Source organism: Rattus rattus, chromosome 8, assembly GCF_011064425.1.
Source record: "Rattus rattus isolate New Zealand chromosome 8, Rrattus_CSIRO_v1, whole genome shotgun sequence".
Lineage (NCBI taxonomy): Eukaryota > Metazoa > Chordata > Mammalia > Rodentia > Muridae > Rattus > Rattus rattus.
In genome coordinates, this window is record NC_046161.1 from 89,206,656 (window position 1) to 89,228,193 (window position 21,538).

At 41.4% G+C, this 21,538-nt stretch overlaps 1 protein-coding gene across 1 annotated transcript in view; it reads right to left on the reverse strand.

The window, feature by feature from the left end:
• Positions 1 to 564: 564 nt before the first annotated feature.
• Positions 565 to 21,538, reverse strand: part of LOC116907099 (calsyntenin-2-like) — a 231,505-nt gene continuing 210,531 nt past the window's right edge. The window contains exon 2 of the mRNA XM_032910067.1: positions 565 to 1,324. Within this exon, the coding sequence (XP_032765958.1) occupies positions 1,020 to 1,324 (305 nt within the window). The 3' untranslated portion in view covers positions 565 to 1,019. The remainder of the gene's footprint in view (positions 1,325 to 21,538) is intronic.

Consider the following 21,538-nt stretch of genomic DNA (forward strand, 5'->3'; position numbering starts at 1 on the left):
TAACACCGAGTTTAACCCAGCCCCTCACTCCCGACTTTATAATGTTCTATAATGAATAAAAGGCCTTCACAGAGCATCTCTCTTAAAAGTGCAAAAGAGTCATTTTTTTTTCTGCTCAAGTAGCTCATAATGTAGCAGACAAACTGTCAGAAAAAATAGACTTCATCATGGTGAAAACCCCTGCCTGGCACCCATCGATCATAAAGCAATCTTCTAGAGGTCTTGAAAACCTTCATTAAATTTCCTGTCTTTCTCTTGACAGTTATAAAATGTTAACAATATTCCTCGTGATTCAGGCATCTTCAGACATTCTTTGTCTAAGGCCTCCTACCCAAGGATTTGCCCTTTTCCTTGTCTTTACACAAATCCATGGAAGCAGTTGGTAGTGTAGTATCCTACACACACCCTTTCTGGAGTCTGACCTTTGCAGGACATCAGGGTGAGAACAGTACTAGCCTTGAAGACACAAGACATCTCTCTAGCCAAAAAGCACAAAGGGCAAAGTCACCCTGACTTCAAATTCCTCCTCTAAAAGCCAGACTCCTGTTGAAGATCATGGGCACAGTGCCATCTTACCTTTAGCAATCTCTTTTGATACTTTTTACTTTCTGTTTCTTCCCAATCTACCAAGATACATGTCCTCGTGTGGTATGTAGCTAGTGGGGGCAGTGATTTCCACACTTATTCATGTCTATGAGCCATCTCTCCAGGAGCAAAATTCTCCCATGGCATTTCACCAGGTTAACTCATCCAACTCCAGGGGCCACCTCAGTGATTTATCACCTCTTAGAAGAACAAAAGCAGGCATGAAGCACAAGTCTTCAATCATAGTACTTGGAAGAGAGAGGCAGAGCGAGGTTGATCTCTGTGAGGTCATGACCAGCCTGGTCTACATAGCGAGTTCCAGGATAGCCAGTTAAGTAGAGAGACTCTGTCTCCAAGAAAACCAAAACAGCAAAAGCAAACACACACAAAAGAGAACATGTGTCTTCCCTGGGAAGCAATGTTAAGGAGAATAATCATAAGGAGATAAAGAGTCCACACTGGCAAGGAGAAGAGACACATAGCATGAAAATCACAGGCCATCTGAACATAGGGTGGTGACAATAGCTTTTAGGTCCCAGCTCAGCTTTGTGGAGGTTTGGCATCAGGCCTCCAGAATGAGTCCTGCCTGAACATATTAAGATACCAGTCATCCTACCTGCAAATGGCACTGGGGCGTCTTTGTCCAGGGCTACAAGAGGAGGGTCCAAGATGACTGTATCATTGTTCTCAGTTATGACTCCATGATATGATGTCTCGATCCATGGCTTGTGTTTATTGACTAGAAAGAACACAAAAACAAAAAGATGATCATACGAATAATTGATATAAAATAGGACCACCAATGTTTCATATTTGTGACATCACAGACCCAACAACCTTGGTCATAAAACATTAGCCTGCTTATTATGTAGAAAAGATTCAGGGACGTGTGTCTACAGCCTTATGGCACACCCATCAATATAGACGGATATTAAGAGTTAAATTTCTAATGTTGCCTATTAGATCTTTCTGAATTAAAACTCATTATCAGTCAAGAAACCAGCAGATTATGCTGTGTGCTAGAAATTCTGACCTCGACTGAGTCCATCTGTAGATATCGTTAGTAGATTAACATAAATGCATATATGAAACACATATGTACATTTCCCCATATATATGTCAATAGTCAACAGACACTATTTTCTGATGATTTCAAGATTATTCAAATGGTCTGTTATATATCAATTAAAATTTCTCTTCAATAAACTGACCGATTCAATTCATATATTGTCTAACGAACAACTGCATACTTAAGTATATATCTAACATGCTACAGGCTTAATGTAGTACATCCAAAAATTATGTTGGCATGATGACTTCTGTGCCTCAATATTTGTCCTTATTTAGAAATAAAATCTTTACAGAAGTAATCTATATTAAAATGGGGCTACTACGGTAGATCCTCAATAATAATGACTGGTGTCCCTTTTAAAAGGGGAAAATTTCAGGGGCTGGGAAGGGAGGGTGGAGGGACGGCTCAGTGGTTAAGAGCACTGATTGCTCTTCTAGAGGACCACAGTTCAATTCCAAGCACCTACGTGATGACTCACAACTATCTATAATTTCTGTTTTAAGGGGATCTGGCATCTTCTTCTGGCTTCTGTGGACACTGCACAGGCATGGTACCTAGACATGGAACAAAGGCATCCATGCAGCCAAAAATATCCAAGCACATAAAATAAAAACTAATATTTTAAAAGGGGGTGAGGGTGCTGGAGAGATGGCTTAGAGGTTAAGAGCACTGACTGCTTTTCCAGAGGTCCTGAGTTCAATTCCCAGCCACCATATGGTGGCTCACAACCATCTGTAATGGAATCTGATGCCTTCTTCTGGTGTGTCTAAAGACAGTGAGAGTGTACTCACATATATCAAATCTTTTTTAAAAAGTGGGGGTGGAGGGATTTTCACCTAGAGACAGCCAAGCACACAAGAAACACACTGGGAAAGATTGGAGCTGGCCTGGCAAAAGAACTCATCGGTAAAGTGCTTGCTATATAAGCATTAAAACCAGTTTGATCCTCAGATCAGATCTTAGGCAAAATGCTAGGCATGGAGGCCGATGCTCCTCTCTCAGAACTAGGGAGGCAGAGACAGGTGGATCCTGGGACTTTCTGGATATCCTGTCTATAAATGAGTACCAGGCCCTGATGAATAACCCTGTATGATGATGATGATGATGATGATGATGATGATGATGATGATGATGATGATGATGATGATATAATATAAGATGTGCAGTACCTGAAGAATGACATTCAAGCTTGACCTATGGTCTCCTCTTACAGGAGATATGTACCAGCACCATGAACACACACACACACACACACACACACACACACACACACACACACACACGCACACACAAAATTGTGCTTCTACTGGTCATTAGGTACTATCCAGGATGGGAGTTTCCACTTGATCATTTCCCAGTGCACCGATGAAGAATGGTTTTGAAATACCTTCATTTTAGATGTCAGGCATCCAACAGTGTGACACAGTACTTTTTCATTTGCCTGAAAGTATCAGGGTATGATACTACACAGGAAGCACACCAAGCAATTGTAATATACTAATAAGGACTAACAATGGCTAGAAGGTTGAGATAAGGTATTACAAGATTTTGTATGTTCACATGTAGACATCTCTGGTGAATATTCAACTTCTACCACTAAGCCATTCATCTCCTTGGAGAGTGTTGTCTAATTTTTGTTTGATCCCTATGATGCCATTTGGATGTCTACAAGGGCATTTCAGCTCATCCTCCAAGAAAATACCCTTCCATAGCCAGTCAACATTCCATGTACATTCAATAGGGGCCCTTCCACTGTGAACTTCTTGGTCATTCTTTTAAATCCTTCACACATACCCACAGAATTAAGGAGGCAAAGCAGGCACCTTAAAAAAGGAAAATAACACACCAACCTAATATGCCCCCCCATACTCATAGATTCCAAGTTGTGTTCATGTATCTTCCCCATAGCAATCTGTGAAATAGGTGTGACCATTGTAAAAAATGGTAAAGAGAAATGTTTCTATGAAGAATGCCTTTCTCAAGATGACTACATGTTTCACAGTGGACCAAAAAATTAGCATGTCACCATATACCAAAGATATTCACAAACACAAAAATACATTTATTATTTCACACGTACAACAGACACACCCTGCAGAATGCTGTCCCCAGAGCATGACAACCATAACAATCTAAATGAAAGCCAATACGACTGCACACTGGGATCCCTCATGTTGGCCCTATTGAGGTTCCCTCCCAGGAGGCATGTCATTAGGCTCTCACCAAAGATTCCTACTCCTTCATGGAACCCCTCCCGGCAACATGCAATCCTGCCCCAGCTGCATGTGGAAGACTAAATGAAGGGATCTTCTACCTACACAGCCATGGAGGAGTCTTCATCCACGCTGAGTTGAAGGGTTTTGGCCACATGAATGTTTGGGGGTAACACATTATGGGAAGTACCTCCTCACTGCAAGTAAGCTCAATACATTCATTAGTTCACCGGACTAGCTACAACTTGAACAGTTAATTTGGCCTGTCATTGCTGCCCCACCTGAGGTGAGCCCATGTTTGTTCACAGCTCTCCGGGAAAAGTTCATGGAATACCACGTTATTGTAATGGATTATACCAACTTTTCAGTAGCCATGGAGAGTCAAGAGCTCAGAGAATTGAGATTAATTCTGTTGCCCTTTCCCAATCCATCATCCATCAAAAGTTCATTTAAGAGCTGTCCCAGGATTGGTGGGGGACCACACCTAAATCACCATCTTTCCATCTTCCCGTTTCTCACCCATTCCCCAGCAATGAGTGGTTGGCAGTCTGCTGGGGCAGGGATACGTGCCAAACTAGTCTCAAGTCCGAGCCCCAGAGATCCATTTCTGCTGATTGAATCCTTCTCAGAGCAGAGAGCAGCTCTGCCCATTTCAGGTATGCATGGGGCAGTAGGCTCATCCATTCTTACATTCTGTTGTTCCAACCTGCACTTCATTATGGACTCCGTAAGAATTACAGCCATTCGGGGCTGTCCCCATACTCCTGTGCTCTTTTATTAGCCATCAACACAAATGCAATGTAAATAATTTGCAGCTGTTGGGAGAAACAATTAATCTCTTTTTTCCTTAATTAAACCTAGGGGCCTATTCATTAGAAATGTGTAAGGAGCAGACACCGGGAGCTCACCTAGAGTTTCTGATCCACTGTGCCACCTGGCTCAATGCAGGCATGCTTCAGGTTTCAACTCTGGCTTAGTCACTCCTCGGTGTTATTGAGTGAGTTTCAATGCCTTCAACTACAAGATGTGGGCGATGATGTGACACACAGGACATCCTGTCACTCAGATACCCTGTGCTGGATTCAGAACCTCTGTCTTTTCATTATCAGACTCATTGTGGCCTCTGGGCAGTGATAGCTTCTGCATGGAAGGGGCTCGAAAGCTGAGGCTGCTCCCTGATGGGAGGCTGATTTCCTTCTACTTACAGGTCTGCCTCCCTCTATTTCTGTCCCAGCTGCTATTGTCAGATGGCTACTTCATTTTAGTCATTTAATGCATATGGGTTGACTAATCCTCTTTCACATTTATTTATTTATCATTTTCTTTAGTGTATCTACATGTGTGCTCATGTGTGTTCCACAGTCCATGCATGCAGGTCAGAGCAAAACAGAGAGAGAATCAGTTCTCTCCTCTCACTTCATGTGTTCTGTGGGGCAAACTCAGGTTCTCAGGCTTGGCAGCAAGAACCTTTTCCCACTGAGCCATCTCACAGCCAAGGCTCACTAATCCTTATAACCATTACAGTGGTGAGAATTTGTATCTCATTTCACAGGGGAGGAACTGAGACTCAAAAGAGCTTAACTGTCCCATTTGGAAAATAAAAATGCAAACATGGATGGAGTTGTCTGACTTCTCCTCCACATTCTGATTTCTTCAAATCTTTTTGTTGTTTTCAAGTTTGACTGCTGTTTTCATCTTAATAGGTTAAAATAATGTCTATGCTTAGGCTATAGACCAAATCCTTAGGGTTGGAAAACAATAACCAATAATAGTGTCGTGGTTTGAACGCGACTGTTCCCCACAGGTTTATGTGTTTGAAGAATTGGTCTCCAGCTAGTAGAACTGTTTCGGAAGGACTAGGAGGTGTAGCCTTGTTAGAGGAGGTGTGTCACTGGGGGCAGGCTTTGAGACTTCAAAGGACTCATGCTTCTGTTTCTGTCTCTGTCACACCTTTGCTTCCTACCTACCGACTAAGATGTCAACTCAAAGCTCTTACTGCCATCATCCCTTCACTTCACCATCTGACCCTTTGAAACTATGAGTCCAATTTAAATATTTTCTAATAAGTTGCCTTGGTCATGGTGTTTTATTACTGCAATAGTAAAGTAATGAAGACACAAAGCTAAGGCAAGTATTGGAAATGAAATACTTTTTTCTTAGTAGTAGTTCAGTGGTCATTCCAAGAACAATATCTATTCAAATAGATGGAAATCAAATAGGTCCCTTATTCTCTCTCAATGTGGATCATGCTTCATCATATTGGAAGCAGCCTCCTTTGTAGATATTTTTCACCTATGAACTTAATGCTTGCCTTAGGTTTCTACTGAGAAATAAATAGGGACTTTCACACTCCATTGTGTATAAATTTTTTAATAATTCCACCCTTATCTATTCCCTGTTTATAAAACAGAAATGTTTATTTCTCAAGTCATTTATGAAAAATTCAAGGAGGAGTTTAGGTAAATGTAATTCAATTATCATTTAACACCAACAAGATCCTCAGTCCATTTTATTCTTCCACATACTTAAATGTTGGCCTCACCCCCCCCTCTCCTGCACACACACATACCACAAACATACATACACACACAAAACACACACTATCCATAAAATATACAGAAAGCATTCTGAACATTGAAGTAGAATGGGGAAATTATTTTCAAAAATTGGAAAAATTCAACATCTCTGTATAAATATATCTACTGAAGAACAATGAAATAGGTTTCTCAATCTGTTAAAGAATGTTTACTAAATCCTAAAGGTAACTTCATGCTTAATAGTAAATACTGGATGCCATTTCCACATAAACAGGACAATTCAATTTGTCTACTCTTCAGATACAGTGACATTTAACTGGTGGTTCAAACCAATGCAATAAATAAGAAAAGAATCAGTTTTCAATGGAAAAGGTGAAACTGTCTTCTTACCCAAAAAAACATGATCTCCAGTTTCAAGCCTCTATAGGCTGGAACATTCCAGTAAGATCTAAGAAGTGCATCACATAAAGTCCTAAGAAACACAGTCAATAAAACAACACAATAAAAGTACAACGTGTAGGTACTGACTATGGATAAGTGAAATTTCAAATAAAAAGTACTGTTACAATAGTATCAAAAGCACAAAACACTTAGGAATAACGCTCATAAAATACATGTGAGGTCTTTACGCTCTGAAATTCAGGCTTCTGCTGAGTGGATTTAGAGTTCTGAATGTAGAAACAGTGGTCAGGAATTGGGAGACTCAATAGAAACATGACAAAATATCCCCAGAACTGACCTAAGAGCCAAAAAAGCTCCATGGATACCATCTCAGAACTTGGGAGAGGAAATGGGATAAAGAATTTAAATGTCTTTTTAAAAGTACCAGCAGGAATTTTTATACTGAAAAATTTAAATCCATATGCTAGTAAAAAAAGAGATGACATTGCCAAAATAATTTTGAAGAGAAAAAAGTTGGGACATTTACACTACTTGATATTAAGGTTTCTCACGCTGCAGAGTCAAGATAGTGCGGGCCCTGATAAAGAGGTGGGCATGTAGCTCACTGGAAAGATCTAAGTCCGGTAATAAACACATCGCAGTGGTGAATTCACTGCCCACAAAGGATTCATTGAGAAATGGGTAGGCTTTTTGTTAAATTCTCCTGAGGAAAAAAAATATTTGTATACCTTAAAAGAAACATCAGTCTTACTACCCCGCATCCATAACAACTGTCTCTAAACAGAACTTGCAAAGTTCTGTGCATATAAATATAAATTATAAAATTGTTATAAGAAATCATAAAAAAACCACTCCAGTGTCCTTGGATTAGATTACTAGAAGGGACATGAAGTGTACCAGATAAAATAAAATACTTGAAAAATAAAATATTATAAAATGATAAACTTTTTTTAAAAAAAAAGTCATTCCTCAGAAGAATAATTTTGAAGAGCTGCAGACTGGAAAAAATTATTTAGGAAACATCACATCAAAGGCTTGTTTCCAAAATATATAAACAACATTTAGAATTCTCTAAGAAGAAGATAAGCAGTTTAATAAAAATGACCAGCAACTTAACAGAACTGTCAACAAATAAATATATAAAGATAAATTATGAACAGGGAAATGTACCCAGCCCGGATGGATATCAGAGGCATTTACATTAAACGTGCAGCAGGCTCTCAGCGTGCTGCTGCTCAAGTAGCGACAGTGAGGGAGGCAGTGCCACATTCAGACGGAGCAACTGGAATCCGCATTGTTGCTACTAAAAATGGAAAATGATATAAAGTGATAAACGGTTTAGTTAGGACTCTGTTTGCTTTTTATAAAACTGCCGGGCAATTCTAATCCTGTGTGATTAAGACTTGAGAAATTCAAACATAAACTACACAGACGACCTCCACAGGATCATAAAGCTTTTATTCCGATTAGTGACCAACTGAAAACCAATGGGCTTGTCCAGATAATGGACACTCGCATGGCAGTATAAATAGGTCAGATGCTGATACCTGGGGGGAAGCAGGTCAACTTGCAAACCACTCACTGGTGAACGAGGTCAAACAGGAAGGCTGCATGGTATTCCATGTCATTCTATAAATTTCTAGAAGTGCAAAACTCTGAGGACAGATGGAAGAAGGGGCTTGCTGGGATGACAGAGCTGCTATCTATTTTTGATTGTGACAGTTAAAACATTTACATGGTCATTTTTCAAAACCGTTAAAAGGGTGAATCTTTTTAAAGTATAAACCTAGCCTCACTATGTAGAGCAAGAATGCACATCTTATCCTCAAAGGACTGTCAGCCTGAGAGAGAATGCGTGATAACTACAACATGAAAAGGAACAGGCAAGAAGAAACACTCTCGAGCTAAAGAAAAAGATCAGAGTGCCAAACCAGACACTGTAAGACAGCTTTATTCCAGGACTAGGACTCTGATCGATAGATACGAACCTGTGGTCACACAGTGATCCTGGTGAAAGTCAGTGGGTCTCAAGAAAAATCCAAAATAAAACAAACAATGAAACAAATTAACAACAGTAAGAGGAGAAAATGTTGTATATGCAGGAAGTGGACATATGAGAAAGTGATATGGATTGTGGGGGCAGGAGAGAGATTGGAGAGGTTATAGTAATTACAATCCATGTTATATAGGTATGAAATTATCTGAGAGAGACAAGACAGATGATAGAGAAAGGAAAAAGAGAGACAGAGACAGAGACACAGAGAGACAGAGAGAGCGAATATAAACCAAATAGGGGCAAATGAGGGAGAGGATATCAGGCAAGGGATTAGAGAGCTGTGGGCAAAGCAGCTGGTATGCTACGGAGAGATGTGGGTAGTCAGGTTTGGCCAGAGAAAGAAGGATCCAGGCTAACCACTAGGCAGACCTGCCATGAAGCATCCACACGATGTAGAGATCATTCACACACAGAAATCATTCATCAGCTACCTCTGAACTCTTGCCCCCTGGGAAACCAGGGAAGTACCTCCTATCCAGGACAAAGAATTAGGTACTAATGCTTGTAGCCTGACTGCTAGTACTTATTCACTCCTCTTTTGTAATGTTTGAACCTTGAGCAAGATACTTTGCCGGTTTGTTTCAGTACGCCAAGGACGTTCATTCATGCTTGGCTTGATTTAGATGTAGCATCAGGACTGACCTTGTATCAGTTCCCAGGAGGTAGTGGTCCTGTTTGCTGCACACACCTTTTGAAGGGTGACCCATCGCACCCTGGCCTGTCTCTTCTCCACATTTCAGAATCTGGAAAATGCCTGTGTCTTTTCACTTAGAGGAGGAGGGCAATGTAATGTTTGTGCTCCATTTACAGAGAAATTAGGTCTCACCACCCAATGATTCTTTAACTAGAGCACAGAGCATTTCTCGTGGGAGCAGTCTATGCTACCTCTGGAAAGGCATGTTAATGCTCCCCAAAGCAGCAGAGTCATGTGTCTCGGGGGGGGGGTTTGGTTACCTTTTGACTCTTTCTCCTTTCAATATAAAGTTCACCTGTGTGGAAACTGTTGGCTCTCAGAACTCTAATACCTGTTCCTGTGTAAAAGGTATGGTTTATTGTGGCAAAAGCATTCACGGGGTTAACTATATTCTGTCTAATATGGTGTTCTCATTGCCAACAGGTCTGTTGCATGCCACATCCCAGTTCACTTTCTGGTCTGATCTTTTGATAGCTGCTTAAGCCAGGGTGGCCATTACATCCACACGGAACTGGATAGATGTCAAAGGCTGGGCAGGTTTTATCATGAAAATTTGGGAGCTCAGAACTTACCATTTATTTGGGAATGGGCTTTTGACACTAGTGTTCCTAAAGAGCTGGCATTCATACAATCATCACTCAAGGTTTGGGGGAAATTGAGAAGTCATTTAAATCAGGGAAGCCAATCTTTCAGAAGACACAGGATTAGGGTGTGGTCCTGGAGGGGAAGGCTGCATCCACCCCAACTGTAGAACTACAGGAGCCAACCATCCAATCTGCTTCCCAGCGCTGTGCTCCACCTCAATGCACATCAGCTGATGTGAGTGAATGAAGACTATTGGTTCTTTTAAAAACCACCTTCTCTTCCTTAAATGGCTTTGGGTGGATATCTATTCTTGCAACGATTCCTAACTACAATAAATATTGTCACATTTAAAAAAATATTTATTTGCTTGCTTCAGAGTGTGGAGGGGATGGGGGCTGTCTAGAAAAGGTTTTCTAGATATTTCCATCCCGGGCTCCTTCACCAGCTTCCCTCAGAAATGGTATAGCCATCAGATGCCACTCATGTGCATTCGTTTTTCATCTGCTCAAATCCCTGACTCTCACTCTGTCTGACCATCCTTCCAGATTAAGTCAAGATCTAAATTCCCATAGCCCTCTGAACTTCCATATTTCCCTAGACTGCCTATCTCGTGCATATTCATTAGCCCCTTCCTAGCATTCTTCTCCATGAACAGTGCTAAGCCTTGAGGGTAAGAAGCATCCTTGGATCTGAGGATGTCTGAAGCTCCTGACAGTTCCCAAAATATCCTTTACCTTCTAGGTACCTCCATGAATGGCACGGGGGCAATGCCTGATTACAATGAGTAGGTATTCAACATCACCCCGATACAGAGAGGGTGTGTGTTGCAAGCCTTAAGGTAACCCTATCACTTAATGAGAGGCAATGTGCTCTGCTGGAAGTACCAATTAAAGTGTTTTAAATACAAACTCCATGTGCATAGCTCACATATGCTGAAATCCACAAGAAAGGATTATTTATGCTGCTTTAAATGTGTTGGAAGTCTTGTGGAAAGGATGGCTAAGTCATTACTCCTTAGCTGTTTGATAGGGGGCTTTTGCTAAAGGTGGAACTTCTCTTTCCCTTCTCTCTCTCTCTCCCCCCCCTCTCTCCACCATCCTTCCCCTTTCTGCCTCTTCATCGGCTTATCCACTATTTGTGTTTTCCTTCTATCTTTTCCTTTCTGTCCACAAATAATTGGGTATTGTATTGAGCTATTAACTGAATGTTCGTGTCTTAGTTAGGGTTTTCCTGCTGTGAACAAACACCATGACCAAAGCAACTCTTATAAGGACAACATTTAATTGGGGCTGGTTTACAGGTTCAGAGGTTCAGTCCAATCATCAAGGCAGGAAGCATAGCAGCATCCAGGCAGAAAAAGGGCTAGAGAAGCTGAGAGTTCTACATCTTCATGCAAAGGCAGACAGGAGAAGAGTAGCTTCCAGGTATCTAGGAGGAAGGTCTCCAAGCCCACCCCGACAGTGACAGACTTCCTCCAACAATGCCCCACCTACTGCAACATGGCTATACCTCCTAATAGTGACAGTCCCTAGGCCAAGCATATTCAAACCACCACAGCTATAATATTAAGATAAGTTATATATCACTATCCCATATAAATAATGGGTCAGAAGAAAGATAGAAACATATACACTGTACTGCTATATACTCTGACTACTGTGAGTTTTGAGCTTGTCTCTACACAAGGCATTTGGACAACTAAGCAAAGTTCAGCCTGGATTGACCCCCAAGGTAGATTGGAAGGAGTTCGGAAATGTTTTGATTCAATGAAATCCCAATCAAAATCTCCATGACATTCTTCTCAGAAATAAGCAAAACTATTCTAAAGGTCATATGGAACCACAGAAGACTCCAGATATCCAAAGCCAATGGGATCATAAGCACCAAGAACAAACCGGGAGAGATTCCCTTACGAGATTCCAATCTATAATATGCAGCCATAGTAATAAAAGCATGTATCATGGAAACAGATATGTAGCCCAATGGAATAAAATTGAAGATCAAACCATGAGTGCATTTAACTACAGCCATCTGCTACTTGACCATGAGGTCAAAAATATGTGCTAGAGAAAGAAAAAAGAAACAAATAAACACACCATAGCATCTTTAACAAATGGTGCTGGGAAAACCGGATGTCCACATATAGAATGGAATTAGACTCATATCTATCAGTCTGCACAAAACTAAAATCTTCCAGATGGATCTAAGACCTCAGAGTGAACTCCAAAATGCTGAGTGACAGAAGAAATCGTACACAGGACCCTGTAAGAAATGGGACTAGGAGGAAACTTTCTGACTCCATTTGCTCCGGAAGTAAGGCCAACTGTTGACAAAAATTGACCTCAGAAAATTGTAGGTTGATGTCTTTATGCAGGAAGGCAGGTAAAGGATAGAATGAGGCCTGTCATTGGACAACAAGTAAGGATAGGTGGGAGAAAAGTTTTAGAGAGAGGAGAAGGAGCCAGAGGAGTGAACAGAAGGAGCTGGGAGAACATGGCGGCAGACGTTAAGATTCTTCTCTATGCATAGATACAGGTTGTTATGACTATTTTTAAGGAATGGATGTGTACAGGATTTTGTGCTGTCTAGATGGGCAAATTATATCTTATCAGTTGGATCAGAGGTTATTGTGTGGTGTGTTCTTTCTTGTGGCAACCTGAGTTCAAGAGAAGGAGCGGTGGTGGGACACACCAAGCCCGCCAAGGAATTGGGATGTGTATGCCTGGCGCAGTAACACCCCGCCAAGAGAACTGTGAGTGAGAGCAAAGCAGCGTGCAAGGTGCACACTGGAACAGACCGCCTGGGTCGGAGAGTACCAAGGGGGTCAGCGTGGAGCCGCTGAGATAAATCAGCGCTAGTTCCTATGCCAGGTCACAGAGAGAGCCCAGGAGAAAAGTGCAAAGCGGTACTCACCAGACCCGGTTGCGCTGCTTTTTTACCACAACACAAAATTATACAGTTTCTATCCAGCCAAGGAAAACAGTTAATCGAGTGAGTTGCTCAGTGTGAGACAGAATCTTTGCTAGTTTCAAATTTCTAGTGTTCCATACTAACAGAATGTCTTCACCAAATCTTTCAACTCTTCTTTACACAGAGTGGGTAACCACAACCCTGTAGGCTTTTTAGGAGAGCAACAGCCAAATCTGGCTGAGTGGGGCATAACACCTCACAGGTCCCTAAGAAGGCTCAAATCCACAGCCTGAGATCAAGGCTTGGGGTGCCCCCATAAAGACACTCTATAATTGATGTCTTTGTTTGAATAACCAACCTCTTAACTCATAGGACCTGAGAAAACCAGAGTCCCTGAAGAAGCCCAGGTGCTGGTCAGGAGAGGAGGATGTAGGATGTGTGTGGGGGTGGGGTGAGCTGCTTTGTTTTATGTCCCTCCTAGTTGCAGGAACCAGCTCATTTTTTCCACACAAAACGTCTTACCTCCTGAACAACATTATTGGACTAAAGTGTGCACTAAATTGTTATATCTGCAATTCCCCGAGATTGTTATGACTCCAATATCTCATACTTCACTGCATTTTAAACATTTGAACTCCTAAAACCAGACAGTAACTTACTTTGAAATTTATGCTCCTGAAGATAATTGTCTAAACCTCTTCTGTAATGGCCAGAATCAGACCAGAACCATCACATAATTAATTAATCAGAAGCTGATGCTACGGAGGACCTACTGTGTGCTGGGAATCACAGCACCACCTGGCTAAATCCAGCCAATTGCCTCCTCTGAGGGCAGCGTGAGTTTTACTTCATGGCCAAGAGTATAGAGAGCCTGAAAGTTTAAGGGATGCAAAGGTTCGTGGTCCCTTAATGGAAGAGATGGGACTCCCATCACAGTTTCTTCTTCCTAGCTATCAGCTTACCAGAAGGAAGTTGTTTCCATTTCCTGTGGCGCAAGCTTTGGATCAAGTGCTTCGTAAGGCATAACAAGATAATGTCGACAAGTCCAAAGCCGGCTGGATGACAGCTGGGACCATCCAGGGAAGCAGAAAACTGGTTATGTCTAAAATCTGCATGTATACATATATTCTGGCATTGAGCCATCTATATAATATTATAGAGAGAAGAGGGAGGGGGAGAATATGTGTGTGCTTATTCCAGGGATTGATTCCTGCATTGTCCAGTTTCAGTGGTTAGCAAATCAGACATCTGCAGGCAGGCAGTGAGCTGGCCACTCAGGCAGGAGAAAATGCTAAAGTCCTAAGACAGACTTTCATCTTTCCTGGGAAAGGTTAGACATTGCTATGAAAATGCATGCGATTTAAGTTGATCTCTATTAAAATTAACTAAGTGTAGAGGTTAACCAGATCTAAACAATTGCATGTTAGCCCTCCACACTAGTGCTAAAATAACCAGCCAAGAGGAGTCTGTGAGACAATAGCTTCTACCCGAGGCAGAGACTTGGATGGAATGTGGATTCCTCTTAACCTTAGGTAAAGACACTGTATTTTTGTTTCTCTACTGGCAAACTAATAAATAAAACCTTTGTGCCTTATGCCATCAACCTTGTTCTAGAAAATAGCAAATGCGCATGATACATTTTTATTGTGAATTCCATCCCATGCCTTAGATCCTGAGATGTTCACAAAGATGGATGGCAATTATCTGGTTTACAGTATATTCACTGCAAAGTGCTCACCTGCCTCTCAGTGCTTCAGAAGGAAAACACTGACAGGCCAATTTCACTTCTTATTTATGGGAGCTGTTATCTGCATTTCTTCAGCTCCTGTTTAGAAGGGAAAGAATATCAGAGCTAGGGAGAAAGGTTAAAAAAAAAACTCCCCCCCCCATATATCATCGTATTAAAGCTGAGAGTCAAATACACTAGGTCTCCTCATATTTAGTTCTCAGTACAGCACTGCAGATAAGAACGTTCCCGTTTTCATGAGAATACTTGTGTTCTTGTCTGCTCAGTTTAGCTCTGCTTAGGCAGCAAGTGAGGCAGGGATGCAAGATGCATCGTGAGACTGAGTTAGATCCCCTCCATGTCCTGCCACGACCTCTGGTTATCTCCAACATAACGTGGATAGCACCCCGTGTAAATCGCCCTTTGTGCCTTTCTTCTATCAGATGGTAAGAAAGATGCTGGGTCATTTCTGTCCCAAACCTAGGACAACCGCTCTAGAACTTGGTCATGCATATTTGGAAGGGGTCCCTGAGACCCTTTCTGGAGGTCATGTAATTTTCATAAAAGCACTGCAGTGTTACCTGCTTCCTTTGCTTTAATTCTCTCTGAGGGAATATTCTCAGGAGTGGGATGCTGTCACAGACAGGCTGCAGACTCAAATATGAAAAGCGAGCTGTCTTCTATTGAGCCAGACAAGCCCGACATTTGCAAAACTGTAAAACAATGGTGCTCTCCACACTTTAGTTTTTTTGTTATGGTAATGTTCAATAAAAGTATGCTATTTTGCCTGTATTATGATTGTGTTTATTTAAAAATGAGGTAGTAAATACACATGCCTAATATTATAAGTTTTAATAACTAAAGTAGAAAATAGAACTAATAAAAACTATAACAAAATGAAATCTTCTGGGGGTTATTAATATTTCTTAGGATTATCAAACTGTGCCAAGACAAGAACGATTGTTATATAGCCTGGGAGAGGATTTGAAAAGAGTTAAATCAACTCAGGGAGGAAGGAAGAAAGTAAGAAGAAAGAACGGGGGACAAAGGAAAGAAACAGAGGAAGAAGGGGAAGGAATATAAAGTCACGGAGGCAAGGTTCTGATTGTCAGCCTTTAATTCAACTCACTGGGGTGAAGCAGATCAATGTAGTGACTATAGCCATGATTAGTTCTAACCAGAAGGAAAGGCACCTGGTTGAGCAAAGGGCTTTGCATGTAGCTTCTCAGACAGCATGCAGTGGAGCCTCTGACTCTTTTTTTTTTTTCTTTTCTTTTTTTCGGAGCTGGGGACCAAACCCAGGGCCTTGTGCTTACTAGGCAAGCGCTCTACCACTGAGCTAAATCCCCAATCCCGAGCCTCTGACTCTTAGGGAAGCAAGGAGGTCCTTTCCTTTTGTAAGAACTGGAATGTGTGCATCAGGGAGAGTGAGCGTCTGAAATCATAGCTCCTAGATCTCTAACAACCTAGATGTAGAAACAGCCACACGAAGTTGCAGGAACAGTCACTCATAAGTCACCCCTACCAAGGATGTCAAAGGTTAAGAGCATCATGATAAATTTCTGAAGTGAATTTGGCTCCTGCATTTTCAGAGAACTTGACAGGCAACAATCATGTGTTAAAAGAGAAATTATGGTGGTAGCAATTTTAAAGGCACTGAAAGCATTCATTTCTCACAGAGGTAAATTGAAACGATATTTTTTGAGACTCTCAAAGCCTAAGGAATCCTTCCCCCAATTGATGCATGGGACCTCTGTTCTCACTGATACTAGCCATGCCACCTGTCGTAGGGGTGACGTTCCAGGAATGTACATTGAAAGATCACCAATGGATGACAAGCTTGTACTGCTGATGCTAATTATCTAGACAAAAATTCATCTTCAGGGATTCTTCTCAAATGAACAAAATTGGTCTAACCCAGATTACAGGCTTAGAAATGTTTGAGGGCAACTATTGGTTGATTAAGAAAATTTTATATTATATATACATTAATACCTCTGGAAACAACTAGACTAAGGGTTAGGGAAAGCATAGATGGTAGATGAACAGAGTGAATGAAGGAAGGTGGTAGATGGTGGACATCGTCCTAGAATGGGCCTAGCAAGGAAAGAGAACTCCACAACATTTCAAGGTTCCAAGAGGAAGTCTAATTCCTAAGTCAGAAATTCGTATGCTCATTAGAAATTTGGGCTGTGAACAGAAAATACATATCGTCTGCCACAGAACTCATGAAATGTATGAGCAATAACTTGACTTAGGATTGGGATAAACCAAAAGAGCCTTATGAATATGAAAAGATAAGTGGAATTATATACCATAGGGCTCATTATGTTGAGCTTCAGATGGGTGCCTTGCCATTGATGGCATGCCATTTGGTGTGTTGTATAGTAATGAAAATGAAGAGACTTATAAAAATAGTTACATGTTATTTCTTAGAGTGTTTTCTCAAGTCATTTAAAAAAAAATAAGAACTGAAGTTCTTAGCAATGCTGCCTCTCTCCAGTGAACATTCAAGGGGCACAATCTGTTTCCCAGTGTGTCTTCTACAAAGGATGAGGGTGACATTTCTTGGGTGCCCAACTGGCATTTTGTGGAGTTAAGAGGGCCCTTCCAATTCTGTCCAGCTCCACAAAACCAACATGAGATTAAACATGCAAAGATTTTATTGGAGAAAAAGTCATGTAGAAAGAAACTCAAAGATAGAGCCATGGCAATCTAGGAAGAAACAAATCCTGTCAAGACCCGTAAGTTCAAAGCTGGCACGCAGAGGCATACGTCTTTTAAGAGTGAGTCTGACTAGGTATGGTCAATACCTTTATCCACAGTCACTGGCTAGGAACACAAGGGAAGGTATTTATTTCACTACCTAGAACTTTCCCTTGCCTTTACGTATCTGACATAATGGAGTCTATAGGCTATCTCCACGGGGCACATAAACCTTACCTTTAAAAACTATACCCAAATATCATCCATTCATTTGATAAATACTTATCAAGAACGTGTGCTATGTAATACCCTGTTCCAGGCATAAAACAGAAAAAAAAGTGTATTCCCAGAACTGTCTAAGGAAATTTGATTATAATTCACTTAGACTAAATTATAATTGAAACATCTTAAAACAAGTGGACAGAAAAATGTTCCCCTCTCATACCCATTGCAGACATGAGTTATCAATCCTGCCGAGCTTAGACATGACCCCAGACCCTTCCTGAATAGGATGCTTCTGGCAGCCTCTAGAAATCAATAGTAGCACTTAGTACAAAGCTCATTTGATATCGTTGCCTTAGTAGCTGTGGAAAGAAGGGGTGGGGACGGGGCTGGGAAGACTATTACATACTCAAATGAAGTTGTCTGTACTTGGAAAAACTATCCCCAAGAAGTTTGTAAATAAATCTGTTTTAGGGAGTGGATAAAATGTAATCAAGGCTATAAACTTAGCTTCCTGCCCTTTCGTCTTGGTCCCAGCTATCTTCAGACATTTTCTGAGACACTCTGATCTCAAGTTATAAATGTCTTAAAACTCTACAATCCCTTGACTTTCAGAATGCTTATTGACTGGGGGAAGACAGCTGAGAATGAAAACTTGATGAGACATCATCCAACTGGGTTGAGTGAGATTTTCCTGATCATCATTCAGATGTTATCAATGGGCTTTTCCAATGCACCAATCAAGTAAGATTGTTGGGCACAGTCATGAGTGTCACAATTACTGATGAAAAGAGGAAAGCCAGGATGTCCAGACAGCTTTATCATCTGACCTAGGCATTTTTTCATTGAAAGACAATCCACAGACCATATACAGTTTATGAATACCATTCAGACATTCAAGACACCTCTCCCTTCCCACTGCCATTTGGGAAAAGGAAGAAAAATTTTCTGTCCTCCCCAGCTTCATTCCTTTCCTTGTAGGCACCTCCTCAGAAAATGTTCCCATTGTAGCTGGACAAATCAACACTTTAAAACAGCACCTTGGTCTGCCTTTCCCTGGCCATCTGTGCATCCACAACCATCAGCAAGCTCTGTCAGTTCTAGACCAACACTGTAGAGTGCAGAACATCCCTTTCTTCTCATGCCAACACCATTGCCTCCATATTCTCTATGAGAGCCCCCAGTTTGCCTCCACGTCTCCACTCTCAGTACCTATAATCCCATCCGTACAGCTTCTAGAGTGGGCATTTCTAAAAGGCAGCCTGACCAGAAACAGTCTCCAAGCGACCACCATGCAGTCCACTTCAAATTCCTCTCAGACTCACTGCTGACTTGCTTCCCATCAATCTCTTGCCCACTACAGCCTAACCACACTGATTTCCTCTTCAGCCTGCAGATTTTGCACACTCAGTCTTACTCTGAGCAACCAGCACTAGCTCTCTTTCCAATGTTTTCCCTAGTCACATGACCAGTTCCTTTACATCAATGACCTTGACTCAGACCTCCAAGTAGCTGCTCCTGAAGATCCTACCCAAAGCATCTCTCTGTTGCTCACACGAGCTATCCTAACCCACCTGGATTCTTTTTATTATAACAACAATATAAGAAATTATCTTTTGTCAGCCTTGACTTTTCTATCGTCTCTCCTGTCCCTCAGAAATGTAAGTCCTAGAAATACAAGTCTTGTCTCCTGTCTATCACTATTTATCCAGAGTTCAGATAGTGCCGAGGCCATGGTAGGCACAAATTAATGTATAACCAAAATAGGGAATGAACTAGCATCCATCACAGCTGACTGTCAGTGAGGTCAGAAATTTCTCTCTGAGCTTAGCCCTCCTCGTAGAGCCCCTTTGCTGGCCAGCCAAATCTTCTGGAAGCCCCTTCCTTTCTTAGCACTCACAGCCTGCCATTGTGAGCCTGTTACCTATACCCCAATGTCACCAAGGCATCCATATGGCTAATTTCAGATGCTCTCTGTACTAGACTTTCATATTTTTTGTCCTAAAAGAATTTGAGAAGGCCAATAATCTTTTGTCCTCTAAAAAAAAAAAGAGACTGTCAAGAAGAGGAGGGATTAATGAAATGATTTTTGAGAATGATCTCTTTGGTTTACCTATGCTTGAGTTATTTTCTCACACCCTCCTCCAGACTTGCATGAGCACACTGGTGTACTCAAACCTTATAGCCAATCTAAGCTGCTACTTCCCTGGGCTGGTAGGGAGAAGTTAACTAAGCCTGCCCCAAGATGAGTGGGGCAGTCCTGTTTCATATTGCTGCTAGGTAAAATACTAAAACTCCAAGTCAAGTTTCCTCCAGAGAAAGGTAGCTTTAGCCCAAGTATTTGTGTGTCCCTTTAGCTTTCTAGCAGCCTCCTATATGTTCTGTGCCAATGGGAACACTTGTCCTTCCATCCCTGTATCTTTAAAAAGCAGCACCTTCCCCAACACAGAACAGGGCCAGAATCAAGCTAAGAATGGTTAAGGGGACACATAACAGGGCCTTCTTCTTCAATAGTGGAAGCTGAGACCTTGAACTCTCTTGTACTGATGTTTAACAAGCCTCACACTATGCCCTCGCATATAGTTCTTCATGGCAAAAATTCTTTGACACACCACGAACCAGACAGCCATCCCAAGCCCCTCTGTCTATAGGCTTCCCTCTTGGGTTCATCCGGCTTCTTTTTAGAATGCTGGGGAAATTTAGTCCATGTATTGATAGATGGGGGTTCAAGGTCTGTTTTAGAAGTTCTCCATAGATCAGTCTCTAAATATCCCATAATATTGCAAAGCATTTGTGTCTTGGAGACAATGATTATCCCCAACTCCACTGGGCATAGAGTAGGTGAAAGTGGGATCTTGTGCAGCATAAAGGAAAGTGGAGGACACGTGCAAACCGAAGTTCTGTGAACTGTGCTGGCTAACTTACATCAACTCACCACAGGCCAGACTCATTTGAGAGGCGGGAGCCCTAATTGAGAAAAATGCCTCCATAAGATTGGGCTGTGGGCAAGCCTGTAGGGCATTTTCTTAAATATGATTGATGTGAGAGGAGCCATCCCATTGTGGGTGGGGCCTTCTCTGGGCTGGTGGACCTGGGTTGTATAAGAAAACAGGCTAAGCAAGCCATGTGAAGCAAGCCAGTAAGCAGACCCCCTCTGTGGCTTTTGTATCAGCTTCTGCCTCTAGGTTAGTACCTGCTTGAATTTCTGTCTTGATTGCCTTCAATGATGGACTACAATGTAGAAGTGCAAGCCAAATAAACACTTTCCTCCCCAGCTTGCTCTTTGGTCGTGATATTTCATTGCAGCAACAGGAACTCTAAGACATTGACTCCTCATCCTGAGATTTGTGATCAGATGAGCCAGTACCACCAGCAGTTTGGACAGATCGTTCAACCTACATTCCAGAAAGAGTGAGGCCAGTGGGATTCACACATTGACTTCCCCAGACATACTGAGGTTCACCATGATATTTTTATTCAATAAATATGATTCAGTGAATATGTATTTATGCCAGAAATTTAGATGCATAGTACTAACAATTATATTAATAATTACACTAATTACACTAAGTAATTATACTAATAATTTTAATCAGGTTAAGTGCTCAGAAAGAAGACATGATTCTATAAGGACATATGTCAAGGGGCAGAGACCTAATTGAGAGTGTTAGTGAGGGTCACTTTTTAAAGTGACAGATGTGAGGCTGGGAGTACAATTCAGAGACAAAACATAACCCTAGACTATATGACATGCGGTTTAATCCCCAGTATTGAAAACAGTAAAGTTTATAGAGACGCTAAGTTATAACAGGTATGTCATTTCTATGCAG